The sequence below is a fragment of the Prunus mume genome, linkage group LG7, assembly GCF_029339155.1.
Source record: "Prunus mume cultivar Tortuosa linkage group LG7, ASM2933915v1, whole genome shotgun sequence".
Classification (NCBI taxonomy): Eukaryota; Viridiplantae; Streptophyta; class Magnoliopsida; order Rosales; family Rosaceae; genus Prunus; species Prunus mume.
This window is the reverse complement of record NC_142704.1, coordinates 5325049-5339596: the sequence shown is the minus strand read 5'-3', so window position 1 is coordinate 5339596 and position 14548 is coordinate 5325049. Positions and strand designations below refer to the sequence as shown.

At 36.2% G+C, this 14548-nt stretch overlaps 2 protein-coding genes across 2 annotated transcripts; both read right to left on the bottom strand.

Annotated features, from left to right (window-relative positions):
• Nucleotides 1-295: 295 nt before the first annotated feature.
• Nucleotides 296-4248, bottom strand: LOC103338132 (Glycosyltransferase family 29 (sialyltransferase) family protein). The gene is made up of 12 exons (XM_008241318.3): nt 4018-4248; nt 3852-3925; nt 3459-3548; nt 3114-3191; nt 2792-2892; nt 2515-2707; nt 2339-2429; nt 2199-2263; nt 1918-2072; nt 1732-1813; nt 1287-1396; nt 296-868 (listed from the first exon to the last, which is right to left on the bottom strand). Exons 1-12 carry the CDS (start codon nt 4103-4105, stop codon nt 682-684), a joined length of 1314 nt encoding a protein of 437 aa, XP_008239540.2. The 5' UTR covers nt 4106-4248; the 3' UTR covers nt 296-681.
• Nucleotides 4249-9858: 5610 nt separating this feature from the next.
• LOC103338133 (basic helix-loop-helix (bHLH) DNA-binding superfamily protein) lies at nt 9859-12431 on the bottom strand. Its single transcript, XM_008241320.3, has 8 exons — nt 11941-12431; nt 11642-11824; nt 11420-11485; nt 11239-11307; nt 11039-11122; nt 10753-10935; nt 10473-10598; nt 9859-10326 (listed from the first exon to the last, which is right to left on the bottom strand). Exons 1-7 carry the CDS (start codon nt 12295-12297, stop codon nt 10509-10511), a joined length of 1032 nt encoding a protein of 343 aa, XP_008239542.1. The 5' UTR covers nt 12298-12431; the 3' UTR covers nt 9859-10326; nt 10473-10508.
• Nucleotides 12432-14548: the final 2117 nt, after the last annotated feature.

Sequence of the window (14548 nt, the reverse complement as noted above, 5' to 3'; positions counted from 1 at the left end):
ATAAAAGTTTTTATTTTTGTTATTTTAATCGAAAGTAAATAATTGATTAAAACAATAGCGAAAATAAAAATAATAATAAAGGAACAATTAAGGAGGCACAAAAAATTGAAAAAAAAATTGGAGGAGGAAATGAGAGAGAATAGGCCCTGCACTTGCAGCTACTTTCCCAATGAAAGCCTGGCTTGAATGCTCCATCATGTACAAGAAAGAAGTTGATGCTGATGATAAATGTTACAGATTTGACATGCATTTTCCCCATTCATACAAGCACTTTAAATCATGGTAAGAAGCCAAATTGGATCAGAATTTTAATTTTTTTCGTCAGACTATTGGATCAGAATTCAGATACAAGAGAATTATAAAATCATAGACCTGTCCTTGTGTCCAAAGAATCATTTCTAAAACCTCATACGACGAATTCTTGTAAGACACTGCTAATATTTTCCTTTTGGCTATCAAAAATCAAAGTTACGATGAATGCAGGGCCACGAGAAACTTACAACGCTTTCAAAACTCTACATTGAGCAGGTCAGCTGCTGATCTTCCTGACCAATTTTGAGCAGCTTCTCCTTTATACATCCTTAGCTGAAGGGTGACACTTATGGACCAATAGATTCAGGTACATATTCGCTTAGTTGCTTCGGTGTAAGGAATGGTCCAGTAACCTCAACTTTAAGTGGTTCACACAGTGCAAAGCATACCATGCCGCGGACTATGCTCCAGAGGATACATGGTTGCACTTTTCACATATTTCTGATGGTCAATAGCAGCCTTTCTAAGACTTAGAAATGATGTAAGCTTTATTTTGACTTGCTTCTTTATAATTGAACACATACGCAGTGGGTCTGCATACCCTGCTCCAATCCTCCTATAGAAATGAACAAAAGCAGAATTACTACTTTGAAGTGGAACTATATAATGTAATATGTAAGATTGAAAACCCTCACAATACAATGCAGAACTGAATCAGAATTGTACAGGAAAGATTGAGCATCAGGTGAAGACTAGAGGTTTCCTATATAAATAGCCAGACATGGAGCAGTGCTTGGATTTGATAAGTACCATCACTGTCAACCCTCTTCTCTTACCCCAATTATTAAGTTCTTTCATGGGATGGGATTGTTGGACTGTGTCAGAAGTTCCTAACTATAAGAACGATATATGAGATTTACAGAGATGTATGACTCAATCTTGGTTGAACTCCAGGTCACTGATAATAGTTACTGCTTATTTTAAAGAGAGAATCTAATTTTGTTGTAATGAAGTAAATAAATTTTGTAAGTTACCTCAACAATTTCTCTGATGCAATTCTAGCGGCAGTAACTGCACTACGGTCCGGTACCCATTGCACAACACGGTTTGGATCAGCTCGAATAGGCGAATGAATTTTGATAAGCTTAACAAGAGAAATAAAACTTATCAATAACAAGAAGAAAAATTAAAAATGATCAAGTATATGTTAACCATTCTTCTCACCACAGTACTATTTTCAAATAGACAAACAAAGGACACTAAAGTTCTGGATTCTTAAAACTTATTTAAATAATTTCAATTTATTGAAAGGAAAAAAAAAAATTTGAAAGAGACAAGGTTTGTTGACTTAACAAAAAAAATTTACCATCTGGAATCCATAGAAGGAGGGTTTCTTCCCCCATACCACCTTCAAGATACAATTACTAATACAGCTTATATATCCAGATTACAGACAAAAAGAGAGCATTAAACACTTACACCCAAACACTCCATCATCTGGTAGTATGCCCTACCATGTAGAGGAGTATGACCTTGTCGAGATTCTGAGAAATATCTAGTCCTGAAAGGATGTTTCAAGATCCTCAATCAGATAAACATTTTAACATAGTGAGGAAACATTTTGTAGGAGAAATTGCAGCAGGGGCAGAAGGAAATTATTTTTACCATTCTTTATATCCAGGATCTACAGTGAAACCATACATATCTACCGAGTCACATATAGAGAGCGCAAATTCAAGAGCCTTGAGCCCAGTTCCTTTTGCGGCAGAACCAAAGGAAGCACCTAGCAGGAGATATACATGATTTTTTATTGGAAGTTCCTGCGCAAGGCAAAACCAAAAGTTGTAAAAACAAAACAACATTACTGTTTGCAGTTAAATGGATACGCAGCAACAAGTACTTGGTGGAGTAAGTCAAGACAAGTTATTAAAAAACAATGTACAAACCCGAATCATCTGGTTCATAGCATCATGAATTGTTGTTTTGATGATCAAGACTTCCTTCCTTGACTCTGCAAGATTTGTATATTTAGTGTTACTTCTAGTAATATGCAATATTTATAAAGTAAGTGGACCAGTTCTCGTACCATCTAACTCCACTACTTTATCAAGAGCTTTAGCAGATCCCCTATTAAGGAGCCGAAATGTGCTTTTCTTCCCCACATGATCGGTATAGTTCTGTAGTAGAACAAAAAGGTAAGAAGATTTCTCAAAGTCCAGTAACCATCATTATTTCTAACTCTTAATATAGAATCAGCTTGACCTGAATTGGTGCACCATTTTCTCTAATAACAGCATCATACCCATCAATCTCCTTCCCAAACCTTGTTTTCAAAAGATCTCCCGAGTTTCCAATCACAGCACATCGGCCAAACATCCGTGGAACATATGGTGGTGTTTCCGGGAGCACCAGTGAAAGTTTTTCCACACATAATGTTTTATTCTTACAGCGGTTGCTGCAATACAGAAATAGGCTAAATCAACTACACATTCATCCAATAATTGTCCACTCAAAAACTTGTATGTTGAGCAGTACTCACAGACGATCTCCTTTATTAATCCTACGCCATGCATAATTCTCCCATCCATTTGGTAAGGAATCAATGAACTCCCTGGTCAGTATTGTGGTACTATTCCGCACCTGAGCAATCAACTCACTGAATAACAAATCAATTGTAAAGCATAAAACAAAAACAAAATCAAACTTGACATTAAAAAGGTACTAAGAAAAATGAAGAATTGATTTCAACATGCACACTTGCAAGTTTCATTTGATGACAAAGAAATGACAGATCTCAGTTCCTAAGTCGTGTGCATTGCTATGAATGATACATACATTAGGAGACATGATAGAATACTCACCTGTTCCCATGTAGCCACAGCTTCACAAAGATTAAACTCATACGATAAACCTTCAAGCTCACCGGTTTTGGTATCTTTCTGTTTACACATAAAATTCAGACTATGCATAAGCCTAAAGAAGCAACTTATATTAGTCGACAACCACAAAATCGCCCAAAGAGATGCCAAGACATTGCAACTTCTGTAGAGCATTGCTTGAAGAGAAAATGAATCAATACAAAAAGGGATTTAACAATGCTTCTTTTAATTTTAAAGATTATGGTTATCTTATCCCAACTCATAAACGCAATTGTCTATAAAATCTCATTTGTAAATTCGGAACATTTCAATGGAGAAAAAATTCACCCATTTAGGAATCGTATCACCGGGAAATTGCATTGTGACTTCACAGTAATCTTTACCAAGCGAAGCTTGCAAACCTAATCCATTTGCAGCCTGCATCATAATCATATGAAGCAGGTACGTAAATAAGCAATGTTAGACCACCAATCACAACATTCGGTATAACAAGTACCAAGGCGTATAAATTCTAGATGAATATAACAGGCACAAAATGCTAACATTTCTTACACAAAAAATACTTCAATTAAACATACTTTACTATCCGCTACCACAGCAAAAGCATATAAACTTATAATTTATATGTGTGTGTGTATATACATATATACTAAAAAAACAGACATTTCAATTCATAGAAGAAAAAAAATCGAAAAATCGAAAAAAAAGGAGAAGGCTCACCACACACTTTTGGAAACCGGTCTGCAGAGATTGCAGTGCTTCCACATCTTCTTCGGTAAGCCGATGCGTCTCATCTATATCACAGAATTCAAATAATACATATAAACATATACATATTCAACATGCGTAGAGAGAGAGAGAGAGAGAGAGAGAGAGAGATGCATACAGAGATCGGAGACGCCAGTGATGTAGATGAGGATGGCGACCAATCCAAACAGTAGAGATACTACGAACGCCAACTGCAAAAGCCTCATCAGCTTCAAGAGATTCAAGCTTTGGCAGCAAAAGCTCTCTTTTGAAAACTGACGATTGGTTTGATTTGCTACCTTCTCCGAGTTCTGGATCTCACAGACTCATTTCGCTTGCTCTTTGTGCTCTCACCTCTTCCTCCCGCTGTTCCGAGTAACAGAAAAACTGGATAAAGAAGACGCGTAATTGCAATCTTAGCCCACTTAATTTCTACCCAAATTATAGCTTGCCTTATTTTGGCTTAATGAGCCTATGGGCCCTTAAGGCCCAACATTCCAGACAGCCGTCACCCAAATGTATTATTTGGACACCCACCCCGCAATTCAAAAATTTCAGCTGTCTTTATAATTTAGAAATTGAACATTAGAAAATTAAAAAAAAAAATTAAAACCTTTTTATAATAATAAAAAAAAACACCCGACATTGCAGACAGCATAATCACATAAGAGGATTTGTTGAGCCATTATGCCATCAATAATATTGATTGGACGTTTTAGAAGGTAATTATCATTAGGAATGTCAATTTTCTTCCCATCCCCGTTATTTGTGCGGGGGTCACCTTAATTGGTACGGTCTCAGCCCTGTTTTCCCTTTAATTTTATAAATATAAAAATAATTATAATATGAGTTTCGAATCCCCGACAAAACATAAATGATAATAGCATCTCCGGTCCCCACATATTCCGTTGCCATCCCTAAATATCATGCAACAGTAGTGCAACAACAGTTTGTTGTTGCAACTTACAAGGATTGCGTGGAACAAAATATAAACCAAGTTTTAGCGAAAAAAAATTATAAACCAAGCCCCTAGCGTACAATTCTAGGGCAAATGTCCCCCAATTGCCCATGCCTCCTCAGATGCAAAGAGATATGGACACCACCCTATTAAATCAGTGTCACCTTCTTTCTTCTTCACCAATAGACAAAAAGGGACAATGCCATTCAATAGCCAAGGGGCCTTGCCATGCAGCTTTGCTTTCCTGCTGGGCCATGTGGGAAATGTGGGCCATGGGTGGAGCCAGGGCCCCATTGGCCACCACCATGGGCCTGCATGCACCGTCCCCCACCGTTGTGCCTAGTTTTGGTTTTGGTCCCTCCCTAATGAGATAGATTATGATTTTATAACAATAAAAATAATAATAATAATAATAAGAGTGTTGTTAAACGAACCATAAAATTAACTGAATACATCCTACCACCATTGAATTACTAATTTATCCTAATATAAAATAAACAAAAAAGATATTAAATTATAAAATAAATATAATATTTTAATAAGTTCACCATACTCACCATATTTAACCTACAACCATTGTCGTTTTTATTATTCCTAGTTTCTCCCGAGGAAATTAATCACATCTCCGAATATGATGGTCATTAGAGGCAAAGAGGCCCCATTTCCAATAGCAATGATTGTACCAACATACATTAACAAGTAATCCAAGGATTCAGCAAAGGAGAAAAGCTTGTAAATATGGTACTATTTTGGTGCCATCCTCCTTGCTCTTGCTTGTGTCTTGTTAGTTGTTTTGAGAGTCCTCCACGGCTGAGTGGGCGTTTGATGATGTCGTGCCTTGCTACTTGATTACATCTCCATCTGCCGGATTTTCCTCAGCTATGTTTTTCACAACAATAGTAAAGCTGCTCGATTTTGGATCTTTACTTTGCTAGATTTTAAGGAATTTTCAATTAATTTTAGAGTTCGTTTCACAACACCTAAAAATGAAACCATGCGTCCTTATCTTTTATGGCTTCAATCGACAACGAAAGCAATAGAGTTGTAGCCGTAGGGAAGGTTGGGTGTTGTTGTTGTTGTTGTTGTTTTGTTTGAGTAAATGCATGCCTTATCCAGTTGAAGGCTGAGTTTAGTCTTTCTTTGTAAGATTTTGTTTGTGCCAAGCAAACCCGAAACATAAGCAACAAGTGTTTCTTGTCGTTTTTGTGATGCTTCCCGGAAGCACTTGTCAATTGTTGTTTACATTTCTTACACACCATGTTCTAATATATTTTTTCCTCATCTTAATTAATTAATTAAATTTAATGAAGAAAGAACCATATAACCTAATTCATATGTAGGTATCACATTGCGAATGCGGTCGATCAATATACATGGTCCGTTTAGCATCTCTTTTAATTAATTTTAACAAATTAAGTATTCATCTTTTTATCTTAGTACGAACGAGGGAGATGAATTTAAGATTTTTTTTTTTATAAGCATTATGGAAGAATAATACTAGTAGACGAATGACTCCTTAGCTTGAGCCCAAGTAAGTTTTGTCTTGTTGTTCAAGCATCAAGTTGATATATAGGTATCCCTCTCTAGTACAATACTATTTCGTATGGTCAAATACCAGTTGGAAGAAAAGTGACACTAACACTATAGGACGCATAAAAGACAAGAAAGTAGGGGTCATAAGAGTATGTCTAATGCAAGGGCGGGGGCAAGGGGCTAGGTGATGTTTTAGCCCCTCAAGATGGAATTATTCACAAATTTTAATCTCTCAAGTTTTTTTGTGGTTCTAATGGTGGTGAGGGGTTAGGAACAAACTAAATAAAAAATAAAAAATAAAACAGCCCAGCAAGCAACTAGCCGTTGTAAACTATAAAATAAATATAAAAAAAGAACAACCCAAACAATTTTTCGTTGAAAAATCAGCTTTTGGAGCGCCACGTGGCAATAATGCCTCAGGCCATTGCATTTGAAAATTTTGCGGCTTTTTAAAAAAAAATATATATATTCAAAGGCTGACTATAAGGTCTACTCTTGCTCGCCAACGCCGAGGCTAAACCAGCCCCTTATTTTGCCTTAGGGCAAACTGGACTGAGCCAAACACATACATTAGAAAGTGTGTATGTGTGTGTGTTTTTTTCATTTGAGACCAAATCTGGACCTAACTTACGCTAGATAAATCCCACTAGACATGCTCTAAGAAAGAATTGTCAGCATAATTGTTCAATCGGCACACATTATAAAATACAAACTCATCGTTTATACATATCATAATACGTAGATTAGTTTTCAGACATGTAAAATACATATATTAATAAGTAGAGTCGCATAATCTTTGACGAATAAATGTATATGTTATTATAGATATATATGCATGCATGTGTTGATTTGTATCACTGTCACAGTACTATTAAAATTAAATTTCTATGATCCATCGATTCGAAGTCACATAACTTGAAAATGGGATATCCGACAAATGGCACCTCCACAATTAGATCTTCCTACTCGTAGCTTGGGGAGCCAAGCTATAGCTAGAGCATGCAGCTTCACCAAAAGAAGAGAAGTTATAATAAATGAAATGATAATCATATGTCTGTCGTCATGAGAAAGAAAATAAATGAAAGTGACATTAATTTTCAAGCGACTAGTCATAAAAAGCGATTGGCATGATGGTCTGCAATCTGCATGATTAATGAGTGATTAGAATTTGGAGGTTGTGAGGGAATGAGATTACCAAGTGATTATTGATTGTACTGCAGCTAGCTAGCTAGGGAAAGGGCCAACTTAAATAGCCAACCATACATATATAGATGATAGAATTCGGCTAGCCGACATGGACACGCAATTAAGCTAATTAGGTTTTTGCACGCATTATTAAGGTGTCATATGAGGATTTGAATATGAGATAATTGATATGCGAGTCAAGGTCTTATTTTACTGGACTAGACTCTATTGGCGAAGTAGTCTATATTTTAAGTCCTCTGTTAATGGTCACCATGCAAAAATCATCCCTATTGAGAACTTTTTATATCATCCAAATGAGCCAAAAAAAATAACACAATTCGTTATACAACATCTCTCTTGTGGGTTTTGTTTGGATGCATGATGGCTTTGCTTTGATTAGTTGCACGGAGCTAGGGTTGCTAAATGTCTCTCCTTTTTATGGGAGAGACTTGTGGAAAAGTTTACAGAAACTGATTTCGTACGGTGCCATGGCTTTTGCTTGCTATAAGCTGGATGGTTTCGGAAACGTTTCTTTTGTCCCAATGCAAGGAGACAATGATGATTGATTGCTTGGCTAATGATATAGAACCCTTTTAATCATCATTCAAATTCGCTAGAACTTCATGGACTATGTATCATGTCCATTCATGATTATTTCATATGCTCGCACTCAAACAACAAATAACACAGAGATTTGATACCAACTATAATGTGTGACCGATTATATAATAATTTTTTAATTGTTAAGGATAAGAAAATTATTAGAAACGGATTGTCGATATATCATCAATAGTATATCAAAACGAACCACTATGTTCAATATATTCATAAGTTTTATTTCAGCTGAGCCAAGTGGAAAATGTGGAACAGTCTGCACATCAAACAAATTAAATTTGTAGGCCACCATTTCCCTTGATTGGTCATGATTTGATAAAAGGAAACTCTACTGAACGACCAATATAAAGCCATGATCTATCATTTATGAGTATGACCTTCTCATATATTCATGCTTTTTCATGGACACCTGAGGAAGATAAAAGAGAATAATGAGAGGGAACCAAAGTTGGATGCATCAGTTGCTTCTAGAGCTGACAATTTGTTCACACCTTTGCTCTTTAACTTTAAGAGACGGGACTGGAGTTTGGACAATATTCGACAATGATTGCCAAATTTTCTTGTTTGAAACCCTAATTTTTTAGAAGAGAAATTCAAATTTAGACGGCAACTAAACTAACTCACGTCCCCAACAGTTTTATATGTTATTGACATATACAAAACATTGCAAGTAGAATAGACGTGGCCGACTGATTGGCAAGAACAATACAACATGTGGGTCAGCAAAAAAAAGCAGGTGGAACATAAAAAAAACCACATGGATTGTCTTCCTCCACAGAGCCAATAACTTAACTTAAGCCATGTCGACCGATTTAAAAAGAAGAAGAAGAATTTCCCAAACAAAGTTATATAGATATGCTACTTATGGATAATATAGTTCCTTCTGAATGTGCTTGTTGATTGAGAGCCTGCCCCGATTTCTGTGTTTAATATATATTTTCCTCCAATTCATAATTGTCATTCCTGTGGTGAACATTTTACAGCAATGTTTGGCATCAGAACAATTATTTCTCCCTTGGTACATCTGGTAAAAGCATTTAATGAAAAACTGTATATGACTGTCATAGTTCAGTTCAAAGAAGTTAATGAATGTGGTCCTCTGAAATACTGTTCACACAGTAAATTTGAATTCGCGCAATCACTTATAAGTTACACATGTAAAATTAGTAAACATTGTCTGGTATCGGACATCAATTTATAGTACTTGATACTTAATCAATAATATAAAGACGATAAAGATTGTTTGGTATCGGATATCAATTTACTTGGTCAAAACTATCTGATATCAATCAAAAAAATATCCCCTCTTTATAGCTCCAAACTATCGGATCTCAATCTACTTGGTCAATAAGCTTATATCTGCATGTTATTGTTCTTTTTTGTTGTTAAGCTGTTGCTCTAATTATTTATGCTCAACAGGTGCTCTGTCAAGAACCGTTACCTTGGATGGATAGGGGGAATGAATTAACCTCAGGTCCTCAGAAACCTCAGCTCACAATAAAAGCCAAGACACACAAAAGATTCCACAAAACATGTAAAGCCAATTAAACCAACAGCCTGCATAACCAGTCATGTCAACTACAGCCTACAGAAACAGGATCAAATCAGCCCTACTTTTAGGCTTTTTACTTCCTTTCTCAAATAATGGGCAACAACGGTTAAAAAAATAACTGAAATAACAGGAATAACTGTAACCACAAGAATTGGTCAAATATATATATATTGAATGGTTATTATTTTATACATAGTTTTTCTTTCACATAAAAATTAAAGTTCCAAGCTTTAACTACCACTACCACCATCATACAGGGTCTTGGAATTTGTGCATTTGCATAATAAGAGAGACTAAGGAAGAGAGAGGGAGAGTCCAGAACGGACAGGAACAAGGGATCTAGAAAAAGATTTGGTCTTTGTTGGTCGGTTGTTATCTGTCCTCTGTGTTCTTCATCCATTGATATTGCTACTACCCTTTATTCATTTTCAGAGCCCACTATATATTGTACTTGGAACCAGTGCCTTTGGCTTTGGGTGAAGAAGCCCCTCTCCAATGGAACTGATGATGCTGATTTTTTTAAAAAAAAGGAAGAAATTTTTTCATGTCTGAGTTTCTTTTTCTCTGGTTTTGGCTGGCTTTTTTTGCAGTAGTCTCCTCACAAACTGGAATAAGACCAATAAAAAAAGAAGAGAGCTTTATCAATTTGAAGTCAACAAAAGTGGAACATATTTTTTAAAAAATCAATACAAGTACATGGTATTTGTTTTTAATTAACATGAAAGTATGAGACAGGAATTGAGGGGCCAACCATATGCCTGTATGCTTGTGGGGGCAGCTTCTTGGATTATATTAATTGAAAGTTGTTGCCGAAACCAGATGGATTGAGAAAGTTTTGTCTTTGATCCTCCACATCCCACATTAGGCTTTCACTGTCCTGAAAATGATATGTTTGTCATGGACCTCAAGGTTAGAGAAATAGGATTAATTATTCACCCAAAAAAAAAAGAAAAAAGAAAAAGAAAATAGTACTTGCTATTTTTGAAGAAAAATTGGAAATGGGTTAGCAAGATTTGGTCAGAAATATATACCTGAGAAAAGTCATTTAGCCTCTGCCCTTGTTGAAGTAGAATTGAAGCTGAACCGTCCAGGAAAGGATAGTTGTTAGCTGTGGAGAAGGTGGTGATGTTGGTAGATGTATCAGCAAAAGCTGTGGGCTGCGTGGGGCTGCATTGTGGCACAGATGGATATGGTGATGCCATGCTACTCAATCTCTGAATTTACATGTCAGATAAACAGATAAATATATTAATGGCAAAAAAAAAAAAGGGTCAGTAAATTGGTCAAAGTGCAAAGGGTGAAGTTCTAGCTATTTACCTCTGGTTTGACCATCAAAGCACCCAAGTCCATTCCCAAGTCATAGAACAAGGGGTTCACAGAAGCAAGCTTCATTGAGAGGAACTGGAAAAATGATGGATAAAAATAAAATCATATTGGGTAAATTCAGACAGTTAAGGAGATAAATTGTACATGTGGGTTTTACAGTAAAAAACAGTTTGAAGTAATTGTTGTGGTACCTCCACTTGATTTTGTAGGGACTGGACATAATTGATAATTTCATCCAGCATCACTGCCCTTCCAGTGACCTATATGTTTAAAGCCAATCACATGAATCTGTCAGAAAATTACACTATTTCTAAAAACATAATACATACAAGTCCATAGAGAGACAAGGAAGCTTAGAGAGCTTGGTTCCACCTTGTCACAGCCAGGAACAAGTCTTTGCAGCATCTTCATCCTCTCACTGATTTTCTCTCTTCTTACCTGAAAAAGGAAAAAAGTTACAATTATGAGACACAATTGGAATTTTGGGTATGTTGAATGAAATTTCATGTTTTTTTGTGGATAAAAAGGGCAAACTTAAATGATGGGTGGCCATACGTTCCAAGAAAATGATAAAGACTGAATTTTTTTTAGTACCCTCTCTGCAAGGCTGTGGCTATCAGTAGCCTGACCCCTCCTTGCTCTAACATGAATGTAACCTGTTGGAGGTTCATCTCCAACTTTGACCTGGTCTTTTTTATCTGATTTAGCCTTCTTTTCCTCAGCTTTCTCGGCACCATCCAATTTCTTTTGCTTCTTTCCCTTGTGCTCTCTTGAAGCCTAATGGAAACCAAATCACAATTGAAGTACCCAACTTTGTGTGCCAAAATAAGATCTAAAGTTCTGTAAAATTCAGATGGAAAAAGAAAAAGAAAAGAAATTTGTATTGTTTATACCTTGGATTGAGCGGAATTCAAAGATGATCCATTTCTGTTCTTTCTCTTCTTGTCCATAGAAGTCACTTTCTGAGTGACCTGCTCACCAGTTTCAAGCTTATCCACCACAGTTGAGGACTCTGTGCTCTGTTTCTTGGTCACAGAAGGCTCATTGTCACTGAGAGAAACCTTTGCTGAGCTGTGATCAACAGTACAGCTGCTTTCAACGGCTCTTGAATCAGTATTATGAACTTCCTGGATCAAAGGCTCAGAAGGGTAAGATGGAGGGAAATGGTCATCAATGTTGATGTTGTTAGGAGTGTAGGGCAAGAAAATTGAGTCAAGGAGAAAGGCAGGGTGGTATGAAAAGGCTGCCATATTATATAACGAAAAAAAACTGAGAGCCTTGGAATTGGAAAATGGTCAAGTGTGGGAGGAGCGAAAGTGATAGAAGAGAGACTAATTGAAGCCTGAGGCAGAAAGTAGCAGTCGAGAAAAGTGCATATGGGTTCTGTCTGTGAGAAACTAAGAGGCCAGTGGCTTATATAAAGATGAGAAGGGTAGATAGAAGAAGAGACACATCCAAATTATGTATAAAATCTTTTGTAACTCATTCCCATGCAAAGTTTCTGTACATTTGACCAGTCTTATCTCATCAATCCCTCTCTCTCTCTCTCTCTCTCTCTCCATGAATTAATATGTAGTACTGTACATGAAAAGGGCAAGATGAAAAATATGAGGAGCTGATAAAAAATAAAAAACATAGGTATATTTATTGAATGCATGACTGACTGGACAAATAAAAACCAAAATGGGTTCTTAATTTACTGATAGAAACAATTATTGGTTAAGAGCTGTAGCATAAAGCAAAAGCTCAAATCAAATCAAATCAAATCAAAGTAACAACGAGGCTCTATATGTATAGCTTCTGCAAAATTAAATGACTGAGATGAAAGCACCCTTTTCATTAGCAAAGGACTAAACATGATTGACCTACATTTTCGGTGTGTGCTAGTTGGTCATCTGAATTCTGAACACTGTAATTCTTAAACATTAAAATAAAAGTGACTGTGTAAACGAACAGAAGAAATTGAAACCAAAAGCTGCTTCTCTTTTCTTTCTTCTGCCATTCGTTTGAGGCCAAAGAAAGGTATATGATGATGTTCTTTTTCAGTTTGGGGAGAAGTGCTTCCCTGCCCCTATCTTGGATTCATGATCCAACTTTTTTTCTTGTTGCACCAAAAATATACACCCCTACCCTCTTGTAATTGTACGTAATTTCTCTTTTAAGAGAAAATAGAAGTATGATCTCACCGATGATTAATTTTGCACTCTCTGGAGGGCCCGGTTGGTATGATTAGTGGCTTAAACTCAAATTTAGTTATCTAAAAACCTCCATACATTCATATTTGAAATCACAAGGTATGGTGCAGTTGGCAAACTGTCATCTCTAACTGGTGAGATATCTAGTGCCTTAATGGCAGGGGTTCAAAACTCGTTGAAAGACTTTGTGAAGAATGTTCAATTCGAACGAAATTAATCTCACCCTTCGAGTGTGAAGACATCGCTTTTCCATTAAGGAAATTTCACAACTAACAAATAGTTGTGAAGACATGATTGATAAGTCAAATCAAAGTGGAATTCCCACGCATGTTCTTACAAAATGGAAATTTGACATTAAAAAAAGTTCTCTCTCTCTCTCTCTCTCTCTCTCTCTCTCTCTCTCTCAAAGAAACTTGTATCTTTAAACGTACACCATGCTTTTGCAATCTTTATATATATGCCACATACATCAAGACATGCTGTTCCAAATTAACAATGGATGTGCTCCAATTATATTCACAATTAAGACATTTTCCTTTATTAATTGAAACAAATTTGGGCCTCCGTACCGTCTATGCTATAGGTTCCCCATTGTTAGTGCCCATTGTCGGGCCATATAAAAAGTTACATATACACACACACACAAGCATAACTTTAGAGGATTCTCTTTGTAATTCATCTTAAGATTATAACTTTTTGAATTATCATACAACATTCGAAGAGCTACCAAATGAGCAACATGAAACCGAACGCAAAGATGAGACTGACCACGTGCCCTTAACCACATGTACTTAAGATTATTTAATTGTTAAAAGTTAATTTACCACATGTCCTAAAGTGGAAAATGTAATTTGACTTACTAATTACAACTTTTAGAAGAAACTTTTGTGTGAAGTTAATAAAAAGCGTTGGAGTTGTCGTTTTGGTTTGATATTTGCATTCAATTACTTTGAAATACGTACAGAATTCAGAAGGAAAAGCTGTGTGTATGTGTGTGTGCGCGCTATGACTTGTCTCTGTGCATGAAAATTAAAAGAGCATCATGGGGTTCGAGAATCGTAAGGTATCTTTCAGTCCTCCCAGGAGCTCTCTTTGGTCCATGCAATGCAATGCCATCAAAAGCATCATTTGCCACAGCCTCTCTGATTCATTCTGACTTTTCGGATGGTTTTTTTTTTTTTTTTCACATCTGTCTTCATTTTCATGAGAGATAGTGGTCCCTTCTTTCTTGTGTCATCTCCAACGTTCTCAAATCCATAATTTCCTACATATTTTCTTGGGATATTGGCGACCAATCACTTTCTTT

What these genes read in the sequence shown, in the direction of transcription:
- LOC103338132 (XM_008241318.3), bottom strand. Translation starts at nt 4,105, where the DNA reads ATGAGGCTTTTGCAGTTGGCGTTCGTAGTATCTCTACTGTTTGGATTG. An exon ending in AAAATGGTGCACCAATTCAG is followed by an intron (nt 2,430 to 2,514) that starts GTCAAGCTGATT and finishes GTTCTACTACAG; the next exon opens with AACTATACCGATCATGTGGG. An exon ending in TAAAGTAGTGGAGTTAGATG is followed by an intron (nt 2,264 to 2,338) that starts GTACGAGAACTG and finishes CAAATCTTGCAG; the next exon opens with AGTCAAGGAAGGAAGTCTTG.
- LOC103338133 (XM_008241320.3), bottom strand. Translation starts at nt 12,297, where the DNA reads ATGGCAGCCTTTTCATACCACCCTGCCTTTCTCCTTGACTCAATTTTC. An exon ending in GCCACAGCCTTGCAGAGAGG is followed by an intron (nt 11,486 to 11,641) that starts GTACTAAAAAAA and finishes TTCCTTTTTCAG; the next exon opens with GTAAGAAGAGAGAAAATCAG. An exon ending in GGCTAAATGACTTTTCTCAG is followed by an intron (nt 10,599 to 10,752) that starts GTATATATTTCT and finishes TATCATTTTCAG; the next exon opens with GACAGTGAAAGCCTAATGTG.